General features: G+C 44.6%; 1 protein-coding gene across 3 annotated transcripts in view; it reads left to right on the top strand.

Annotated features, from left to right (window-relative positions):
- Positions 1-23667, top strand: part of LOC108940734 (ras-related protein Rab-26-like) — a 128095-nt gene that overhangs the window by 40132 nt on the left and 64296 nt on the right. For 2 of the 3 annotated variants that reach the window (XM_018763101.2, XM_018763093.2), the window contains exons 1-2: positions 16880-17410; positions 20121-20231. In XM_018763101.2, the coding sequence (XP_018618617.2) occupies positions 17222-17410; positions 20121-20231 (300 nt within the window). In that variant the 5' untranslated portion in view covers positions 16880-17221. Of the gene's footprint in view, positions 1-16879; positions 17411-20120; positions 20232-23667 lie in introns of those variants that run through there. The other variant, XM_029250668.1, reaches the window with a different exon arrangement.

The raw sequence follows: 23667 nt of genomic DNA, 5'->3' as shown, positions 1-23667 counted from the left end.
CTTCCCCTGGGGACCGCAGCAAAGGCTCCGTGTCTCAAGGAGACTGCCAGGGCTCTCCGCTTTGTCTGGCAGCCTCTCAAACACCGCCAATCGTCAGGCTGCTTGCCCTCCCTCCACCCGCATCTCCCAGTGGCCCGTTCGGTTCCGGTGGCTCAGCCCATCGCCCACGGGCCCTCGTGTCCCCTCCCCATCCCGGTTCCGGAGACCCAGAAAAGAAGTGGAAGTGCTCCATGTGTGGGGGTGTGAAAAAGAAAAGAAGATTTTCATTTTAAGAAAGACTTATATTAAGATCAACCTTGAAGATAGACGTATTTTTACTCATATTAATCCGATACATATTGGAACTCAGTAAAAAACAACCCCTCTACATCATGCTAATGTAGAAAGTTACATGTAGCAGGGATATTTTTCCTATTAGAAATAACGGAAGGCTGTTAAAGTCGATTGATGGGCATTAAGGAAAGAAATGAAAAGCACGTAGAAGTCCTCATCCTTTCGAGGGCAGCCCCTTGGGATTTGATGCTGAACTTTTAAAGATTTTTGGAACGAGTAAACAGAGGGAGTGTAAAAAGTTGAGTCGTACCATAAATCGTCACTCATGCGCGAAGAACACACAAAGCACTAGTAAAACACTAGCAGCAGGAGCACTGGACAGAAACTCTTGGCAAGGAATGAAATGACGCTCCATGAAGCCAGACAACATAGGATGTGTGGAAAGTAAGAAATGCATCATCAACTACATTTCATACTTACAGGATCTTACTGTTTGTTTTACAATATCTAATCAGTACTGTATTTGATAACTTCCCATTCTCACTCTCAATTATTCTACCGGTGCAAGAATAAACATAGCTACAAGGTAAATTTGTTTTCAAAATCCTGTATGTACGTTGCTGTACCACAGTGAATTTAAAGCCATAGTAGCAAGAGGCAACAGCAAAAACATCTTTTCATTGATGGAGAAAGGAGAAATACTGTTGTGTAAAAGGTGTATTATCTTATACCTGTCCTGCTCCACAAAATGTCTATATTTTGTGGTGACTGCTGTATATTTTGAGAGGTTCTTGTGTTTTTTAATCTTTATATGTAACATAAAAAGTGTAGTGTCATTTTAAGCAACGGTTTCTTCTTTAAGTGGGGGTGCGGTGGCGCAGTGGGTTGGACCAGGTCCTGCTCTCCAGCGGGTCTGGGGTTCGAGTCCCGCTTGGGGTGCCTTGCGACGGACTGGCGTCCCGTCCTGGGTGTGTCCCCTCCCCCTCCGGCCTTACGCCCTGTGTTACCGGGTAGGCTCTGGTTCCCCGTGACCCCGTATGGGACAAGCGGTTCTGAAAATGTGTGTGTGTGTGTGTGTGTTTCTTCTTTAGTAAGCAGGAATTATGAATGCTATGGGGGGGTGCGGTGGCACAGTGGGTTGGACCACAGTCCTGCTCTCCAGTGGGTCTGGGGTTCGAGTCCCGCTTGGGGTGCCTTGCGACGGACTGGCGTCCCGTCCTGGGTGTGTCCCCTCCCCCTCCGGCCTTACGCCCTGTGTTGCCGGGTAGGCTCCGGTTCCCCGTGACCCCGTATGGGACAAGCGGTTCTGAAAATGTGTGTGTGTGTGAATTATGAATGCTAGTTTGTATACCAGTACAGTATTTTCTTCAGAAGCATTTTTAACAACCATAACACATAAGGAATTATGGATTAAAACATTAGACATTAATTTTTCTTTTTTGTAACTTTTGATTTTCAACTGAAATCCATCCTTTGACATCTCATGCAGTGTATCTCCAAGTGTTTTATTATAAGATGTGGTTATAAATAAGCAGTGACGTATCTCTCAGCGTATTGTAGGATTCTGTATAACACAGGATTGTGACTTAAGCCCTGAATTTACAGCCAGAAGGTACAGAGGTAGATGACAAGTACAAATCTGCTGTATACCCTGTATACATTTTCCCTGTTGACCGTCCCAAATTCCTCCTTGAAAACAGACTGAACATCAAAAACCTGGATAATGACATTACTTACTCCATGATTTCTTTCAGGGGAATCCCAAGGCTTTCCCAAGTCAGCTCCAAAATCACCTTGAACGATGCCTAATATCATATGGCAAAAGTTCAACAAAATAGAATTGATAACAGTAACAATATTATACCCAAAGCCCTTCATGTTTGGGCATTTTGTCATTTGTTTTCTGGAAAATAATTTGAAAATAAAATAATTTCTTATTTAATTGCATCCTTAAACTTCTTAAATTGTGTTCAGTTGCAACAGCAAGCATGAGTTTGTATATAAAAGCTTCCTCACCATCCTATATCCGAGAGTTTTAAGTCTACGTTTGTAACAGAAGTAAAAATGATGAAGTTGACTTTTATTTCATTCTATTTTGTTTAATTTCCTTTCTCTTCTTGTGATTAAAGATTAGTTATTTTTAATTATCTTTGAAAGTATACCGGGTTTTACAGGATTAACAGTGAGCTCTAATTGGAAATGTCATTCAGGAAGGCTCTAGTGAATATAAAACAATTTTTTAAGAAATGATGATTTCATTAAGTAAACTTAACATGATAGTGTGCATGGACTGAATAGAGGAATAAAAAGACTAAATGTCACATGTACATAAATGAATAGTTAGAAAAAGAAAGTATGATGGTGCAAATAGGGTAAAAGCACAAACAGATGAGTATGCAGGCAAGGCACCACAGCTGAGAGCAGAGGTACATGGTTCCCACAATGCAATGTGTCTCCCAGTCTCTGCCACAGAGTCATGTGGTACGATTTTCAAATATGGTCTCCGTTTATCACGCAGGACTGAAGGTCACAGCCTAGACTGGATGTGGCAGGTTGAATATATGGAAATCCAGACTGATGAACGATAAGCAGCATTAATAATCCCAGATAGGTTACATGAAAACCGCATATGAGGAGATCGAACAATGAGGGGATGAGTGTACTAAAAAATAAAAAGGGGAAGTATTTCTTAGGACTGATGAATTATAGTAAAGTGGCCGGGGGGCGCAGTGGCTCAGCGGGCTTGGCCGGGTCCTGCTCTCTGGCGGATCTGGGATCCGAGTCCTTCCTGGGTGCCTTGTGACAGACTGGCGTCCTGTCCTGGGTGTGTCCCCTCCAGCCTTGCATCCTGTGTTGCTGGGTTAGGCTCTGGTTTGTCGCAACCACCCCCTTGGGACATGCAGCTTCTGACTCTCTCTGTGTGTGTGTGTGTGTGTGTGTGTGTGTGTGTGTGTGTGTGTGTGTAAAGTGGCCTGAGGCACTGAAATAACAGCACAAGACACAGTCAAGCCTTGTGCATGAACACTAAGTAGTGCAGATAAATACTAATATACTGTTAATGAAGCCACAGCTCAGTTATTGTCCCTGTTTTGGAACTACCCACATGAAAGCTGGGAACTACCTTGGACAAGGTTAAATAACATCTGTCAGCTTGCTTTTTCTCAGGCAGAGGGCCACAGGTCTGATTCAAATGGTCCATTGGCCCCGCTGCTCCATTAATGATGTGATGGGTGTGAGACATCAGCCAATCCTCTGTCCCCAACCTGGGTCATGTGTCTTCCTCCAAACTCATAATATTTTTCAATTACTTGTACATATGAGACTGATAAACTAAAGTAATACCTGCAGGTTACTAATATGTGCATCTCAGGTATGGCTAGACAATAGGAGACTAGAATCCGGGTTGTGATGCAGGAACTCTGACAGAGCAGCAGAGTTCTGGGGTCTGATATCGGATCTTGACTTGTGACCAAAAGGCTGCAAGTTGAAATACAAGGAAAGGTCCTTTCTCTGTTAAGAAGAAAAAAAAAACCAGAAGTTGTCTGCTTTACATTGATAGTGTAAAAAACACTCCTGCAGTGAACTGAGATTAGTTTAAAAAATAGAACAGAAGAGCCTTAGGAGTACCTCCACTTGGGAGCTGTTCATGTTACGGCACAAAATAACTGAGAAAACTGGGGAAACACAGAATTTGATAAAAAACAGTGACAGTAACTGTGGTACCAACCTTAAGACCTGTCAAGGAGTTGAGATCTTGATCCAGATGCTCTGTCAGTACAAATGTACAACTGTGTCCCTCCATGTGATTGCAGTCATGCAAGAGCAAATAAAACACCCTTTCTTCAAAAAAGGGCAATGGTACTAGGACTTAAAGCATACCACACGTCCAGCTTTGTCTCATCAGGGGTTATAACCTCTCTCATCATGCTGTGCTAAACCCCCAGTGCTGGGTAGGCTGCATTGTGCACTTCCTCCCCTATCTCTTTTCCACCTGGTTGCAATGGAAAGAGGAAAAAAAAAAGGGGCTTCAGGGAAACAACCGGAGACAGGTGGCACCTCACGCAACCCCGGAAGTACTTATCCCGTGACCCCTGCCGACCCTAGCAGGAAGCAGCGGGGGCTCGTCGGGGCCACTGACCGTGTGACCTCCCCAGGCGGCCCTTCCTGTCCCTACACTGCAGGCAGGAAGGATGCGGTTGCCTGTCCTCGGGCGCCGTTCCCCATCCCAAATAAAGACACAGCTTTATTAATTCCAGGCATGGCGCTCGTTTTTTTTTTTCTTTTCTTTTCTTTTTCCCCTTTCTCCTCTTCTTTTTCATGCTGTTATGAGGCATATAAAAACACAGTGGATGCAGCAACCACAGCTCTCCACCCGCCGACCCCCCGGAAAGTCTTTTGCTGCTGCAGCTCACAAGCTTTTTTCTGCTTGTTGTTTGTTTGTTTTCAGCACATCGCACTGGTTCCTTCCGTTGGTAATCTGTCGGTTACTGGTTTAGACTCACCATGTTCCCCTTATACAGCTGGAGAAGAGAAGCAAAGAACTTGCCCCCAGTTTTCCAATGTAGAACCAGTGTGAGCATCCAGCACTTCTCATCCTGCCTAATGACCTCATGGTGGGCTGCATGAGCTGCCTTAATGCCTGTCCCTTCTTTACCCCTTGGGCACCGCACCATGTGGTACTAAATGGTCTTCAGAAGAGGCTGTCGATGGGTCAGCGTGCCGTGACGACACACTCATCAACGTTACTGTTATCCTGATCTTACGACTTTATCTAAATCAAATTAGAGAATTTGTCCTATTTATACAGCTGGATATTCATAGTGGAGTAATTTGGGGTAAGTCTCTGTCTCAAGGACACTAGAGGGGACTAACGGGAGAGCTGGTAGTGTAGTGGTTAGAGCTATTGTGTTTAGACCCAAAGGCTGTAGGTTTGATGCCTACCCCTGAGCAAGGTACCTACCCTAAATTGCTCCAGTAGAATTACCCAGCTGTATAAATCGGTAAATGATTGCTAGCATGTAATAATTGTGACCTTGACATTATAAGTTCCTTTGGAGAAAAGCATCTGCTAAATAAATAAATGTACATCAGTAGCATTAGGTTACAAGTGTAGGCCTTTAGCCACTGTGCTACTGATCATGTTAACACCCTACTGATCAAGCTGAAATGTGGTAAAGAAGGTGAACATTTGCTGTGTTCATAGGCACTAAAGGTCATATTTTGCAATGTGCATGAGACGTTTCAACCGGCAGAAGGACGCAAGAAGCGTACGCGTCCTCCTCAGTTCATTTTTTGATGGCCATGATTTCATGGGGGATAGCATAGCCTTCTATTAAGCATGTGCTCCGGTGCCAGTTTACTTGAAAATGGCGAAATCTGGCAACGCAGGAGCAAGACGTGCCACACATGACGGGCTGAAGCTGCACTGCCACCCAGTGGTTGCTCGAGGGGCGGTCCCCAGCGTGTGCTCCGTGCTAAATGCCCCCCGTAAGGCAAGAGCGAAGTCCACGGCAGCAGGCTCGCAGTATGATGTCCCCAGATCACCGGTCTGATCCGGCTTCAAACAGGATATGGATGAAGGACCCAGGAGATGGGCCTCGGTGGCAGAAGTTCAGAGCCAAACCGCGGGGAAGATTGAATCGGGAAGCGGCAGATTGAATATCACTCTCATTGTATTCCGACTGCTCTGTGACCAGATGACCGTAGCTCTGTTGGGGGACGTTACAGGCGTACATCTTTGACGGTTACTCGGAAGTGAACCTCGGTATGAGGTTTTGAAACAAATGAAGAAAAACAAACCAGAACAAGAGATCAACCTGAACCCAGCAAGCCTTGTTCGAAGAGCGCAGCACTGAGATCGCAAGCTGCCTTCTGAGAGTCTTTCTCGTGTATGAAGCCTTTCTGTCTCCTACACAAATGGTTCTCCTAGGAGAGTCCTTTTCCAAATCCCCCTGCTAGCCAGGCTGCCTCTGCTTGTAGCCTGACAGGCTGGCCCACAGCAGGCCCCTGGGCATGTCAGCTAGGGTGTGGATTGGCCCCGAGGCTGAGAATAGCAGGCAGGTTTGGGCTAGGTTTGACATTAATCACTATTTATGGGCTCAAACTATGCCAATGGCTCTTCAGCCACGCTAGGTAGCCAACGCTGGAGCTGCGAGGGAGGGTGAGGGTATTAGAGGAGTTGGGGGTTGGGGACTGGAGGTGGCAGAACAGGTCTTTATAGCGCAAGCATGGTTTATTTAGCCATGTCTTGCTAACTGGTCTCGGAAGACCCACTAATAGTTATGCTTTTATGGGGGACGTCCGCTGGAATAAGTGGGCATGAAAACAGTTTGGCCCACTTTTTATGGCTTTTCATTAATTTTACAGAACTGGAAAGCCCAGTCCAGACATTCAGTCACATACTTAATTTGGTGCAGTAAAAACACGGAGCGATCGCGATCACCACACGTATCCATTAATCAAACTGGGTTTGCTGCCATCGCTAACGAATTGCCACAGAGCGATTAACGTTCTGCAGAGGACGAAGTGTAATTACTTGAACTCTTTTTTTTTTTCCTTTAAAAAGAAAACATTTGAGTGACTTTCCACATGAAATGATTCCAGCAGGATTCGTTGGGTAGAGGCTAAACGGCAGTTGCTGCTCTCAGCAGGGAACCCGCTGAAATGAGAAGAAGGAGACGTTGGTTAGTAGACGTTCAGGGTTCCCTGCCAGTGCACCAAGCCACCTGCACCGGAGACACTTTATGGCTTAAGGAGAAATCTGGAAACACCTGGAACAAGCATCAAAACCCTTCCCATGTCGTTTAGAATGCCAGAAATGAGGTCCACAATGAGATGTTGTGGACCGTATGCTTTCATTGAGTTCACTTTTGAAGGATTCAGCTTCCAGCCCACAATACTGAGGCAAAACTCTTCATCCTGAAGCCAAACATTCTCTTCTTTGCTTTTTGCAGGCCAGGATGGACCATGTCACCTCAGATGGACCTTCAGAGAGACCTTTTCGAAGAGTGGGCATGCAGCATACTTCTGAAGGTCGTAGTACCGAGTCATTTGCAATGAAACCCGACATGGTCACTCCGTAGAGGAACCTGTGCTATGTTGGTGGAGTCCTGTCCAACAAGTTGTGAGCTAATGGGCTGCAGAAGGCATCGGGCCCCTGCCAGCAGGACAGCGCTACCAGAAAGTTGTTTTGATACCGTGTGCCCACAGCAGGGCTGGCTCAGGCTGTGTCTCCAGTTGTCACTACTAAATCCCGCCTGCAGATGAGCTCATCATCACCCACTGCCTTGCTGGCTCTGTTAACACAGCCCATTCCCTCCAGCCTCTCTTAGCCAACGTTTAACCCTCTCTGTCTACATGTCTGTCCAAGCGCGCGTGCACTTTGTTCTCCACACGCACATACACTCATACAAACACTTGTGCTGCTGGTACCTCCTGGAAAAATATCATGCCTCGACTGGCTTCTGAGGATCCAACCAGCGACTAAGCTCCCTCCGCTAGGCGAGCGTCAAACCCTACTGACCAGACATACCACAAATCGCCATCACTGCCTCCACGTTTAAATAACACCCCGTCTATTTCACGAGCTCAGCAAAGCTCATCTTCCTCTTACCACATCTCCTCCGTGCCAAAAAATCAGCCCCAGCCCTCTGCCGCTGAACCTTCTAAACCAGCTAAGCCCATTTCCATGTTGGTTTCCCCTTTAAAAGCAGTCCTCTGGTCTGGAGCTGCTCCCAGTTTGCTCTGCTGGCCCTCAGTGTAGAGGGGATCCCACCATTAAGCTGGAGCGAGAAGGGTCCAGGAGCTGGAGTGAGGAGGTCCTACTGAAGCCAGCAGGAGGGGAATGTATTACGATCACTTGTTACTGGAAGTGATGGATGCATAGTCCAGGTTTTTATTTTAAAAGGCGCAGTGATTAAAGAGACGCATATAACACAGCCAATACTCTTATTTTCTTTACAGAAGCAAATGAAACTGGTACCAAAGCAGGAGAAGCGCTAAACAAGAAGAGCAAAAAAAGAAATACCAACATAAATAACACACCAATGTTCATGGTGACTTACGATGTCAGATAAACAACATTATAGTCATTTACCCGTTTACACAGCAGGGTGTTCTTGATACATCATTACAAGGTAAGTACCTTAATCAAAGGGTACTACAGCAGGATTCAAACGAACAACCATCAGATTACATCTCAGCAGCTCTGAACAATTTTACGGACTAATCCACTCCATCTCTAGTTAATCCGGTAGTCTCAGAGCGTCAAGAAAAGAGTTTACCTGGCAGCTGCAGTTTGTATGTGTTAAATACTGGTTAAATACTGAAGAGGAGAGGTGACTCCTCTGATTTAAGGGTGGTGAAACTCCCAACTCCTTACAGTTATTATAGTTGAGCAATTTCTTTGTTAAAATATCCCACTGTTGAAGGAGAAAAATTGTAAGTCACCATGGATAATCATTGGCTGAGAAATTAAAATCAAGTAATATATAAATCAATTCATTCAATAAGACTTTTGGCATCTGTGGAGTTTGCATGCTCTCCCTCTGCCTGCGTCGGTTTCCTCCACATGCTCTGGTTTCCTCCCCACGTTTGAAAGATGTTCAATGATGACTTGGACACTCTACACTGCCCGCACTGTGTAAGTGGATAACTGAATGTCTGCGTGTGCGGCTACCCTACGACGGATTTCCATCTGGTTCACGGGATACTCGTCTCCGGACCGTAGTGACCCTGACCAGTACACGCAGTTAACAAAAATGAGTAAGTGAATGAGACTGTAGGTATAGGTCTGTGATGTTAAGGCTGATAATTAGTAAGTTTTAATTCATTTTTGAGATTACCCAATGCTCAGTGCCCACACATCTTTTTACCCAGGTTTTTAACCACAAGAAAACTTGCTACCTGCTTTCCCTGTGAATTCTAGGTGGGATATCTATTTTGGACCTTTGTGAAAGGTGCCACATCCACAATGCCTGAGTAAGAGCTGCCCTCTAACACTTGCACATCCTCTTTAGGAAATAAATAAAAGTTTGCCCGCGACACTTGACACAGACATTGGATGCTCTCCCGTACACCCAAGTGTGTAAAATCAAACCTCTGCTGCCTCAGCGGTTTTCCAGGCTGCCTTTCCGCTACCGCGCTGCCTGACCGTGATGGCCGCACCATGTGCGAGTCCATAAATCATGTCACCTTTCACGGAGAGGGTGACACTGACACGTGGAAGAGTGTGTGCATGGGGATGAACCCCCAGCAGTGTATAAACGTCAACAAGCATCAGTCAGCACATTTTCTTGTTTAGCTGACTCTTTTCTCCAAAGCAACTTACAATGTTAAGTTACCTACAATTATTTATCCATTTATTCACCTGGGTAATTTTACGGGAGCAATTTAGGGTAAGTACCTTGCTCAAGGGGACTACAGCAGGAGGTCAGATTAGCAGCTGCAAACTTTGCCTCCAAAGGTAACAGCTCCAAGTACTGCACTGCCAGCTCCTTGCTGATGCCCCTCTATGTCTTCAGTGAACAACTTTAGCGCTGCCTTGGTACTCAAGAATTACTTCACCACTTAAGTCTGTGGGAATTGGAATGTTTAGAAATAAAGTCTTGGTACTTGTAATCTTTCTGTCCTGTTCTTACATCATCGAAAACCCTGTGCTCAGTTAAAGATTTTTTTTTTTGCCGTCATTACCCCATTTTAAACCTCCTTGGATGACTCTGTAAATGATACTCCCAACATTCAAAATTAAAAACGGCCATGTTTCTTCCAGATGGAACATCTCTCAACACACTTCTTCGTCTCAGTCTGTCAGCGTGCAAGTACCCCCCTGTTGCTTCATGTCTAAATTAGATGGCTCTTTGTTGGCCATAGGTATGATCCTTACGCTCTCGGCTAAACTGCTCCTTAAGGCAAAGAGGCCAGCAGTGCTTGTGAGTACTGAGCTGCAGGGGTTTTCTTTCACGCTCGTCATTTCAATCTCTCCTGAGGATCTTCTTTAGTGCCAGAACTCTAGTGCTCTCAGAAAGCTCAGATAAAACATTGATGAGGGACCCATTGTAAGTAGTGTATCTAGCAGTGTAAGTCACCTTGGTGAATAAGGTGTGTGGGATGATAACTCTACATGAAAATCATTGGAAGTCGCTTTGGGGGAAAGCATCTGCTAAATAAATAAGTTTAGGTAAATGTATACATCATCTGAAGCTGCTTGTCCCATACGGGGTGGCGGGGAACTGGAGCCTAACCCGGCAACACAGCGCATAAGGCTGGAGGGGACACACCCAGGACGGGACACCACTCCGTCATAAGGCACCCCAAGCAGGACTTGAACCCCAGACCCACTGGAAAGCAGGACCTGGTCCAACTCACCCCGCCACCCCGCCACCATGCCCTCTGCCAGGTAAATGTATATATGATTAAAAAAAGGCAAGAATCAGAGACTGTCAGGGGCTTCTCATCCTCTTCATGCCTGTTTCCCTGCGAAGGGCATCCATGGTGGAGGACTGGTCAGGGAGGAGAGGAAGGCTATCTAAGCTGCAGCTGTCCCAGGTGGGCCTGCGTCCAGCAGCCCTCCCCATTTTCACAGCTGAGGATGCACGTGGTTCCCTGGGCAGCAGGCAGGCAGCCTTCTGTCCTGCCAGCCTCCCTTGGTGCCAGGAGAGAAGAAGTCTAGGATCATGGAATCTCCACGTTCTGTTCAGCCTCCCGTCCTGCTGACTTGGCTACTGCAGGGTTAATGTGCCTGCAGCTCCGTTACACCGTTATTTCATTGCCATTTCAGCTTGTGGATTATTTACTTGAGTGTCTCACACTCAGTGTCCTTCACAGGGGAACAACACCACCGACCCTTATGTTATAGTCTGTGTCTTTAACCGCCTGGCTACCAGCTGATGTTCCGATGCTTTTGAAATGCAGGGTGCATCTGCCACAGCATGTTTGTTTGCAAAGTGAAGAGCTGCTGCAAGATTCCTTGAAATCGTTTCTCTGATTTCATATTTCAGTAAACTGCCAGCACACATACACACGCACACAAAAGTGTGCCCCCAGAAATCCAAGAGTGATGTCCAGTGGCATGTCTAAACCTCCTTGACAGGACTGTTAAGCTTTTTTTTTTTTTAAACCAGGAAGGAATTGCTGACTTCTTTAATTCCCTCCAAAATGTCCAGTTGTTTCCAGGGGCACAGCTGCATGGTGTACAATGAATCTCAGCTGTCAAGGCTTGGCGGGTGGGACAAGGGGTGCTTAGGAGCTCAATGTGGCTGGACTGACCAGTACCCGTCCCACCATCAGATACAGGCCACTTCGTACTGCAGAAGGTTAGGGATCAGAACATTTACATTTATTCATCTAGCAGATGCTTTTCTCCAAAGCGACGTACATCTCATAGAAAATACAGAACATGTATAAGAGATACAGATTTCATTACCAGCTTACTGAAAAGAGAAGTAAGCATGACTATGTTCACTAAACAATTTTGCTGACGTTTTGGGTCAAGGTGACAATGAGGTCATGGAAACGGACAACATCTCGCAGTCACTGTTTCAGGAGCAAGATGAAAACACACCTTGAACTTAAAATTAGTTTCCTGCGCACGAAACCCATTTCTCCTTTTCATTTGTACTAATTTATTCATTTATTTATTTATTTCTCCACAAAGAAATGTGAAATGATGTGGCCTTTTGCTCCCCCTAGTGTACAATAACATTATTGTGTTTTGCTTTTGTGTTTTTAATGCCTCCAGTGATGCTGAGGTCTGGCTACTGTAATGTACATCTATTTCGTTCACTTTCGCTGACCGCTTGGTGAGAGTCTCAGAGGTCCAGCGTCTATCCTGGAATCACTGGGCACAAGACTGGAAAGAACGCCACATCATCGAGGGGTAGTCGCACACTCGTACCCAGTCACGCAATACGGGTGATTTAGAGTAAACAGTTCACCTGGAGGGGGGGTGTGGTGACACAGCACTTTTGGCCTGTGCCTGCTCTCGGGTGGGTGTGGGGTTCAAGTCCCGCTTGGGGTGCCTTGCGATGGATTGGTGTCCCGCCCTGAGCGTGTCCCCTCCCCCTCCAGCCTTGCGCCCTGTGTTGCTGGGTTAGGCTCGGGCTCACTGTGACCCTGCTTGGGACAAGCGGTTTCATACAATGTGTTAGTTCACCTGGAACACGTCTTTTGGCTGTGGGAGGAAACCAGAGCACTTGAAGGAAACCGACAGAGACACACGAGAACGTGCAGACTGAACCAGACTGGAACCGACACCTAAACAGCCCACTGCACAACAGTGTCGCCATAATGTAAATGTGCTTTTACATTTTTTTATGCAAATTACTCTATCTAGTAATTTATCATTTTGTCCACTCTGGTACAATTCCTTTCAGTTCCTGTCTTATCTGGAAAAAGAAATCAAAACAGAAAGATCTACAGGACCTGCTTCTGCTGAGATTCTTGGGCTTATTTCCAAACCGAATTCACTGACATAATTACTCTCCTGCATTGTGACAATGCTTCTTATGGGAAGGAGAACTTTTTTTTGAAATATTGTATATTGGCTCAGTTCTAATCAGGATATTTTGCCAGTCAGGCAGACTCTGTTGAGACCTGTCGTATTTGCATTTCTGTCGCCAGAAGAATTGGACCTGATTTTAATGGCACTGCCAAAACCAATGAATAATAGCTGCATCTGATTTCTGTGAAGTTTAATCGATGGAGAAAGAGTCCAGTAGACAATGCCAGACAATGCCATCATTTCAGCTTGTTTAAATCTCCATAATGCAAAGAACTGCAAACAACGAATATAAATGATTGTCAGAGCAAACACCATTTTTTATTAGAAAAGGATTATTTTATTGTGCTTACTTTATATTTTTATATCACTGGATGATGTCAGTTGATGTTTTTATTGGTAAGCTAGTAGAGTAGTAATTAGAGCTGTTGCCTTTAGACCCAAAGGTTGCAGGTTTGATCCCCCCTCTGTGTGTTGTACCCTAAATTGCTCCAATAAAAATTACACAGCTGTATAAATGGGTAAAATAATTACAAGTAGCTTAACACTATAAGCTTCTTTGGAGAAAAATGTCAGCTAAATGAATAAATATAAGTCAAGGGGCTCTTTGGGATGGGATGCAAAAACCTACCTTGATTGCTTGAGAATAAAGGTATTGGTGTAGCTGCTGAGTGAGACCTATTCTTTGCCGCCCCATCACTCTTACACACACACACACACAGAGAATGCTGTAGTTGTTTGAAACTGTAAATCCATTAATCTCCAATAACCACTCTTTAATTTAATGCACAGAGATGCTGGTAGTGTAGTACTAAGAGCAGCTGTCTTTAGACCCAAAGGTTGCAGGTTCTAATTCCACCTACTGCTGTAGTGTCCTTAAGCAAGGTATTCACCCTAAAATTGCTCTGGTAAAGAATTACCCAGCTGTATAAATGGATAACTAATTGTACAACCCCAATCCCAAAAAAAGTTAAGAAAGCATGAAAAATGCTAATTAAAAGCAAAAAGGAGTTATTTCTACATTTACTTGACTTGTTTTGAAACAAAAACAGTATGAAGACAATGTGTTTAATGTTTTACCTAATCAGCTGCATTGTTTTTTGAAGATATACATTTATTCTGAAATGAATGCCTCCAACACATTCCAAAAAAGTTGGGTCAGCTGAGTGTTTACCCTTGTAATATCACCCTGTCTTTTAATAACACTTAGTAAGCATTTGGGCACTGAAGACACCAGTTGGTTAAGTTTAGAAAGTAGAAATTTCCTCCATTCATCCATTATACAGGTGTGCAGCTGTAAAGGACCTTCGTTGCCATATTTTGCGCTTCATAATGGGCCACACATTCTCAACTGGAGAGAAGTCAGGACTGCAGGCAAGCCAGTCTAGTACCGGCACACTGCTTACGCAACCATGAACTCGTAATCTGGGCTGAATGCGGTTTGGCGTCGTCCTGCTGGAAAATGCAGGGACATCCCCGGAAAAGATGGCACCTGGACGGCAGAATATGTTGCTCCAAAATTTCTACATATCTTTCTACATTGATGGTGCCCTCACAGAAGTGCAAGATACCCCTCCCATGGGCACTGACACACCCCCATACCATGATGGATGCTGACTTTTGGACCTTAAGCTGATTACAGCTTGGATGGTCCTTTTCCTCTTTGGCCCAGAGAACATGATGGCTGTTTCTTTCCAAAAACTCTTTGACATGTTGACTCACACACGCACTTTCTGAACCGCTTGTCCCAAACAGGGTCACAGGGAACCAGAGCCTAACCTGGCAACTCAGGGCATAAGGCTAGAGGGGACACACCCAGGACAGGATGCCAGTCCACCACAAGGCACCCCAAGTGGGACTCGATCCCCAGACCCACCGGAAAGCAGGACCCAGTCCAACCCACTGTGCCACCGCGCCCCCTACATGTTGACTTATTGGACCAAAAAACATGATTCCACAGTGCTACTGTCCATCTCAGATGAGACCGAGCCCAGAGAAGGCAGCGGCGCTTCTGGACTACATTGATGGATATGGCTTCTGCCTTGCATAGTAAAGGTATAACTTACATCTGTGGATGCAGCAGCAAACGGTGGTGACTGACAAAGGTTTACGGCAGCATTCCTGAACCCATGTCATGATATCCATTACAGACCGATGGCAGTTTTCAGAACAGTGACATCTGAGGGATTGGAAATCATGTGCATTCGGGAGTGGTTTTACATACCAAGACTTTACCAGATTCCTTTAATCTTATCCCTATATTGTCCACTGTAGAGGGTGAAATGCTCAAAACCCTACCAATTTGTCTTTTGGGGGGGGAGTTATTCTCAAAGCACTGGATTATTTGCTGCCACATCTGTTGACAAATTGGTGTACTTTAACCCATCCATGCACTTGAAGGACTATGTCTTTTTTGGAGGCTCCTTATATACTGCAGCATGATTGCCTTACCTGTTTAAAATTACCTGTTTCACATCACATTGTTATCTCAACTTGTCACATTGTTATTAGTCCTAAACTAACCCTGTCCCAACTTTTTTGGCATGTGTTGCAGACATCAGTTTCAGATTAAATGTATATCTTGAAAAAACAATGCAGCTGATTAGGTAAAACATGAAATAAATTCTATACTGTTTTTGTTTGAATACAAGTCAAAGCCAATTTAGAAACGCTTTTTCTTTTCATTAGCATCTTCCATACTGTCCCAACTTTTTTGGAATTGGGGATGTAAGTTGCTTTGGAGAAAAGCCTCAACAACAAAATGAATAAATGTGGGGTTACAAGGGCCAGGAGTCAGTCCCAGAAAGCTCATATCACAGAGCAGGTGTTCGGCGTTGTTATGTTAATAAATTGTCACTTTATGCAGTGACACTGACACAGGCTCATAGGGTTAAAAATTCTGAGCTTTTCAACATCTTGAAAGCCAACCTGTCTGTACCGTGATTTGTTCCATCAGCAGCTTTCCTTGTTTTACCTGAGCACCTGGGCCTGCCCCCAAAAACCATCCTCGATTTGATGCACTCATTACATTGTGAGATTTTTAAGCTGGTGAGTAGGTGCGGTACAGAAATGAAGCATAAAATTCATCTGCGTAAAGAAGGTAATTAAAGAGAAACATCATTTTGCAAACGCAACCGGTGATCGCAGGTATTAATGATTAATGATTAATTTTCGCATATGTTTTGTTGAGTGAGTCACTCAAAGCAGGGCCAGGACACACTAAAAATGCTCCATCTGAATCAGCACGAGTGAATTAAACTTCATGAAAATGATTCCATTCCACACCAGAACGCATGAATCATGTGTATTTACGGATACGTGCATCATTTCTGTTGTATTTTGCTTTGTTTTTCTGCACTTCATATTGACTGGTGTTGAAACAGGAATAGACGTGGTTTGCTGCTTTTGCCTGCGCAACCAGAAAGTACCTTCTTATTGGTGTATCTCTTGGTTTTATTTGCATATATTTGCATATGTACGCCTACAAGGCGCAATCTGTCAGCGGAAGGAAGGTTTCAGTGCAGCGTCTTATGACACAAGAAAAAAAGGTCAAAGTAACGGTTCGCACCGCAAAAGTAGTAATAATAATAAAATAATTAAATATGATGGAGAAAATTATGAAAAACATATGCTGCTCTTCTATCATTTTTGTGAATTATTATTTGTAAACTAAGCATTTGCGTTCCGTACCCTGGATGGATGCTATTTAAAAAACCTGCAATCTACGTTCATTAAATTCTTTCGGCGACCTTCACAGCGGGAAAAGATATATAATAGTTGTACCGTCCACAGATTCCAGTGTCTCAGTGAAGCTTGCCGGTTATCAACAAGTGGCCGGAACGATCATCGGAGCGCATCAGGCGTAGCACCGACCGCCCGTCTGATTGTGCATTTCGCCCCTCCTCTCTGTCGTGTCATTGGTCGCCGTTGTGCGATGCTGCACGGCGATTGGCTTACACCTCCTCGTGAAAGAACCACGTTTGTTGTCAATATTAAGGAGAGCGCAGCCTCGTCATTGGTCGGCGCTGACAGAGGGTGCGCTGCGATTGGTTGACATCGTGTTCAGAAAGAACCACGCGTGTTGTCGGTGTCGAGGGCGGCGGAGCCGTGCAGTCACTGCTAAGACGAAGCCCGGAGAGGAGTTGGTGTCTGAAGCATCAGAGAGAAAAGGGCTATAGTATATGAGCTGGACAACTGCCAATTAGTCCTACGACCAAAATGAGTAAGACATTAATAGCTGCGATACTGACACACAGGTGAAAACTTGAGGTGAAGTGACAGTCAGTACGTTAGATACATTGATTTACACATAACAAGAAATTGCGCAAAACAAGTGTGAAGACGAAGGTAAAGCAGTGCAGATTAACAGTTAGTTACTACTATTCAGTAAACGGTGCTCAGAGAAGAACTGCGCCTAGGACGTCGTAGACTCGGCTGGGGAAAGAAAGGAAGATGTCCAGAAAAAAGGCGGTGAAGGGGAAAAGTAACAGCAGTCCGACAGCATGTAGCCCGAAGAGCACAGGTAAGGGGAAGACGAGCAAGGCGCTGAGCTGCGGAGCGGAGAGTCCTTCCAACGGGGTTGTCCGGCCCAGCAGACCGTCCCTGAGCAACAGCAGCGAGTTCTACGACATGGCTTTCAAGGTGGGTGGCCAGACGAGGCGAAATAAACTGAAGTAAAGTAAGTGTCAAAGTGCCCGATTATCTAATAATGGAACGGTGACTCAAACTCTGCGTTTCCGCGTCAGTTTAAAATAACTGTCTTAATTACACGGAAGCCCGGCGACTTGGAGTGATTAATCACGGAAAGTTGGTAAGTCTGAGATGATGGCGGCAATGAGGGGAGACGACCCCACCAGGTAGAGGGATGGAGCTGTCCACACAACACGGACGGAGCAGCAGTGTCCATTTCCCGCCTCATACGAGTTAACGCGGAGCTGTGTTTTTCAGCGAGTGTAGCAGCTCTGCCTGCCGTACAACCGTAATATTTATTTATTTATTTTTTTTAGAACATTTTCCACCTCAGCTTCTCCGTTCGAAATCCACTCGGCTAACTCACTGCAACGGAAAGCTAGATCCTCACAGAAAGTCAGTGAGTGCTGTTTTTTGCGAAGTCGGATTAATTTATGACAATCAATGATTTGATAAAAACGTTACAATCTTTTTCTTTTTTTGTTTTTCCCTCCACACGGCGTGGTCACGAATTCGCACCTTTTCGTGTGCGCTCGTATTTCATCTGTTTGCGGGTGCGTCAAACAGCCATCATCAGTCACCAGCGGGCGCGCGCTCCTGCACCAGCTGTGTCAATACAGATAATCCCCGAGCGAGCGGCGGGAAGCGCGCGCGGTGCACGCGGCTCTCTTCTTAATGGCAGTAAGGATGAGCCCCATTGATGTAACGAGCCACCCCTCCTTTTCATTTGAGAAGAGAATGCATGTAATGAGGCACAATTTAGACTTGAACAGAGGAATTACAGGAGGTGAAGGATGGGGTTCTGCTGTCTTCTGAATCAACAGGTGCCTCAGCACACCAAAGCCTCAAGGTCATTCATGGCCCAGTAGCCTGTCTCTTGGACTTGCAGTGGCCACATCTGCAACCACCTTGTCCTCCCAGTGTCTCGGTGCACTCTTCTGATGAGTGCATTTGTTTAAACTGCTTGATTGCCATTTGATATTAATCTTGACCCCAGATTAAATGTGTATAGCAAAGCACTTTTTTTTTTAACCATTTTCTGTTTAAAGCAGGAGGCTGTCATTCAGCCTTGGGTCAGTGTATCGCTGCCATGGTGTAAGAACCTTCACATTGCAGCGTATGGCAGCGAGAATGACTCACTGGCAGAATTTCTTCAACACCAGAACCAGCATTGTTCAGTTCTTGTGATTGAGGTACCAAAACAAAACTGCACAGCAAGTCATTGAATTGTTCTTTCTTCTGCGGAAAAGGGCAGACAAACCAATCGTTTTACAATACATCACTCCTCTTGACTAAAAAAAGACTTGAAGACTCCTGGGAGATTAGGCTGGGATTTCTTTTTTTCCCTCTCATCTTAAAATGCTGTTACCGAGAGGCCGGCCCACACAAGCTGCGCTCTCAGACCAGGCCTCAGAGGCACTTGTTGTGGAACAGTAGGAGTGCGGCTCGCCTTGACTGCTGACCTGCTTACTCACTGCACATAACCAGTGGTGTGCCTACAACCCCCCCAGACACCTCCTTTCATCCCACATGGTTTCACCCTGTTTCTCCTTGTGGTTCAGGGGAGATATCATGTCAGAATAAGGTTAACCCTTTCGGTGATGTAAGACTTGAACTGGGAGCCAAGGTCTGGGTGATGAGTTTGTATTTGGGCTCTTGTGCTGGATTTGGTTTGTGTGTTTGCACTGTAAGGACTCTTGATGTGCATGATAAATCTAGACCCTGTCTTCTACAGCTAAATGCATGTTTGAATTAACCTCCCTGAGATATGTTATGCTCTCTACTACAGTGTCCTGCTATGACAATCCACCTGGGAGCAGTTGCAGTGTAAACGATCCAACCCAAGGGGAAAAAACAAAATGAATATATGCATGTGAAATTTCTGATTCCACTACCTGTGTGTTTTTAAAATGATGGGTGTTGTTACTCTTTAAATCACCCAGTTGGTTATCACCACTAATGATATGCTCAGTTGTTGAAAGTTGCCCACCTTCTCTCGGTCACTATTTGCAGTTTAGAATATCAAAAAGCATCACAACACAAGAAAATCAGTCATGAAAGCTGAACTGCTGGTAGATGCCACTGGTATTGAGTGGCTGTTTAGCCATTCATGGTTTGACTGCTTTCTTTTGACAGGAGTGGCTTTGACTTATGTGACTGACATGTTTTCTCCTACTGGGGAGTCTTCAGTTCCTCATGAGCCTCAGTTTCCCATCCCACCTCTGTACATTGTCAACATCGCCATTTTTTTTTCCAAAGTCAAAGGAGGTCCATAGCTGCCTATTCAACATCACTTCCCATTATTCAGTCCCAGAATATTCCATATTCAAATGTGTAAAGAAAGACTTAGACATTCAGTAAATGCTATTGTCTCTTGGATGTGTTATTTCCATGAAGAGTATTCAGAAACTCCTGCATGCTTCAAAAACTGTTTTTAAGTGACCACCAATGAATGATATGGAACACAGGGTGTGGTGGGAAAGAGGGATAGGGTCTGAACACTTTTGTATTACCCTGCTATGTGAGGGCTTGAGTTTCTTGGATTTTGGTGCTGCTGTGTTAGGAGAAGATGTGATTATTGTTTTCAGCCCATTTGCTGCATGGTGTGGTAGCACATTGAGACCATGTCCCTGGGCTCAGTCTGGCTCCTCTCTGTCTGCAGGTGATGCTGGTTGGGGACTCTGGTGTAGGCAAAACCTGCCTTCTTGTCCGCTTCAAGGATGGGGCCTTCCTGGCTGGAAGCTTCATCTCCACTGTGGGGATCGACTTCAGGGTATGTGCTACGGGAGAGAAAACACACTTGCGCGTATACATTTAACACGACAAAAAGATCCGCGTATGCCCACAAAGACTCGTATATATGCGGTTATACACATGCAGTGTTCAACAAGCTTAGTGTCCCCCATTGCTCTGGGATTGAGCAATACTGCAATTGCAGAGGGATGGTCAGGATTTCCTCCTGTACATCCGGCACCTGACTATTCACTTCAACAAATTTTGTTAGCACAAGGAGGGCAAATAACAGAAGGAAAGTAGCTCGTTCAGGACCGAAATGTTTACTTTGTTCTCCACATGACTAACAGGTCTTAATAGCTGTGCATTACACAGTTTAATGTGTCCATTTATGGCTCATTGTTCTAACTATTTTGATTTAATTTCCTAGTTTGTGTCTCTGCCTTGAATCGCTCTGTAGGCTGGCATGGATGCTTTGAAATGTTCCCTGATTTGTTTCATTATGTAAGACAAGGCAACAAGTTGAAAATTTGTCCACATTTCAGTGTTCTTTATGGATGCCTATTCAGTATGCATTTCCCAAAGCACCAGCAAACGTCTGGCTGTGAGGTAACGTCTTAGGTGGAGCGATGTGATTTTGTGTGTAAGATGTTCCTTTGTAATCTGTGTGCTATTTCCTGGCTGTTCTGCAGGAACTCAGGAATTGGTATCAAGGTCTTACAGTGGCGGTAAAGAATCACCTTGGTAGGCAGGGAGACTGTGTTTTGTTGCAGCAGGGGATGAAGTTCTAGAGAACAGTGTCATCTGAATCCTTACTGAAGATATTTTCCACCTGTGTTCAATGGGGTCAAACCCCCAACCAACACCCATCAGCCTTGTGTTAACCGACCACAAAAGTGCAAGAGGAAGGGAGAAGGAAGACTCTGACATCGCAAAAATGCTTAATTTCTCTGCAAAAATATGACCTTTCAGAAACACATTGTCAGTGTTGCTGATTCACAGTCGATGGGCCGTGAGATGCCCCTTCAGTGGGTTGGCAGCTTTGGTCCACACTGGCTGTGTGTTGCTTAATGTTCTGCTCTAGTGAAGAAGAAAATGACAGCCTCTCCAATAGTTGATGTGCGGAATATTCAGAGTTGTTATGAGTGAAACAATCCAGAATGCTTGTCTGTCTGGAATTGGAAGACCAGTTGAGAACCTTCAGGCCTGGGAAGGCTACATTTTCAAGATGTTTAAATAATGCCACATGCCGAGGCGCATGCTTTAAATGTGTATTGAAGCTTCAGTTACAGATTTCAGCTTCAGAGATCCACTGTAATGCTGAATTATGGCTTTTGGAGGGTTCTATCCCTTACTTGTTGAGTGTCTTACAAATCTTATATATTTCCCTGACTCTTCCAACATTTAGCTAAATAAAGAATAATATTTCACACATCAGTTTCAGTTTTCCAAACTTGATGTGGATTCATTTTGAATTCCATGTATTGATTATTTTCCCAAGAGTCCCCCCCCACCCTCACTCAAGTGTCTGCTTCTTCCTGTGACACACAGCTTTGCAAGTTGTGGTTTGTGCATTTTCTATAGTGTACCATACCAGCAATATGCAGCAAATGAAATAAGCCTTTCTCATTCTACCCTTGTTTGATCCAATTAGCTGCCTGTGGCCAGCCAATATCAAAAGGCACACTGGATATGATTTTATATGTCACAGAGTACAGTAGACTGGTTGCTTTCAGTTTGGTGCATTCTTAAGTGATTTTAGACTTGTTGTTTATGCAGAACATAGAAATGTGTGGTGTTAGATTTTTCTGAATTCAGCACTTTTTCGGGTCTATACAGTAAATATATGTTACATTTATTCATATAGCTGATGCTTCTAAGCAACTTATAATGTTAAGCTACTTTACAATTATTTATTCAGTTAGGTAATTTTACTTTAAGCAATTAGAGTAAGTACCTCACTGAAGGGTACTACGAGTTGAGGTGAGATTTGAACCTGCGACCTCTCAGTCCAAGGGTGGCTACTAGCTGTCCCACTAGGTGTAACTGTGTTATTAATTTTGCAATAATCGTTTTATGTTGAAGTATTAATTTTGAACACTAGTTTGGAAACTGAAAGTTAATCCTCAAAATGCATTTAGTGCGTGTTGCTCCCTGTCCTTGCCGACTTCCGTCTGCACAGTGCAAAATTGCCACAGAGCCTCTTTCTTCTGGGCTCCCAATATTCCTCACATGTCAAGCTGCTCTTGTTTAGATGTTTTCATGTTGTTGTCCTCAGTGTCTGCCAAACCACTGGAACATTTCACCAAGCACTCAACATTTGTGCTTTTTGTAGAGTGTGTAATTATGCAGTAACATTTTATTGCATTGCCAATAATAGGATTATGAAAAACAAGCATTCTGTTGTAAATTTACGTTGGACAGAACCATCCACTTCAGTGTTGCCAGTCTGGAATTTGGGACTTGAACAGGTCTTTTTCTGGCACACTCAGTATCTCACCAAAAGTGTGTTTATTTAAATTAGATTTCTCAGGAGCATCACTTTGGGTTCCGGTAGTTTTCTGTGGATATGTCGTAGCACTCCTCTCTCTTTCCTTTGTTTTGTATCACAGCAGTGACTTTCGATCTTTTCGTGACTGAGAAAATGAATGAACAAATGAATCGCTATGCTGTTGCACATTCATAGCTACGTTAATCAGTCTTCCTGTAACTCTGCTTTAGAGTAACAGACATCCAGCGGGAATGTCTCAGCAATCAGTGTAGTGAGGCTCGGTAGCCTTTGCTCATTAACTGCATATCTACAAGTCCTGGTACTTGACTGCAAATCACACCAGATGTGAAATCGGGAAGTGATGGAGGAGGTGGCATACATACCGTGCTGTTCTGTTCTGAGTATCAGTGTTCGCAGTACTGATACAGAGCAAAGTGATCTGCACCACCTTACTAGTTAAGAAAAGCACGGTCGAATATCAACAGGACCTTCAGCCGGAACTGGAGCCCAACAGTAGTCACGTGTGTGGTTGTCTGTGTACACACATGTAGTTGTCATTGTGCACTGAAGATTGTCCAGAATGAAAGGGAGGAGAGGCAGGAAAGAGGGTATTTATAGAGAGGACATCACTGAGTCTGTGATGCAGTAAAGGAGAAAGCTGAGAAGTGTGCTTCAGATGGAGACATGAAAGTCATGTGCAGTGCTAAGTGTATGACTGTTATTGTGGTTGATTTTCTGTTTGAGCAGCTTGCCCATTAAGCGCTCTGAAGTTGATCTAGCTCCAACAGGAGAAACACAGTTTCAGGAAAGGCTAATTTGGGGACACGTAATAGTGTCATGGTGATCAAGGAACATTGTGCCTTCAGTGTAAATTCAGATTAATACTCATTAACGCTGTCTGCGAAACGGTGGGGGTTCTAGGTTGATCGCAGTGCTAGAATTCCAGCTATTCCTTCACTCAGTGTTTCTTGTCTCGATTAGCGCT

The sequence above is a fragment of the Scleropages formosus genome, chromosome 3 (assembly GCF_900964775.1).
Source record: "Scleropages formosus chromosome 3, fSclFor1.1, whole genome shotgun sequence".
Taxonomy (NCBI): Eukaryota; Metazoa; Chordata; class Actinopteri; order Osteoglossiformes; family Osteoglossidae; genus Scleropages; species Scleropages formosus.
The sequence above is the reverse complement of the archived record's forward strand: the minus strand, read 5'-3'. Positions and strand labels throughout refer to the sequence as shown.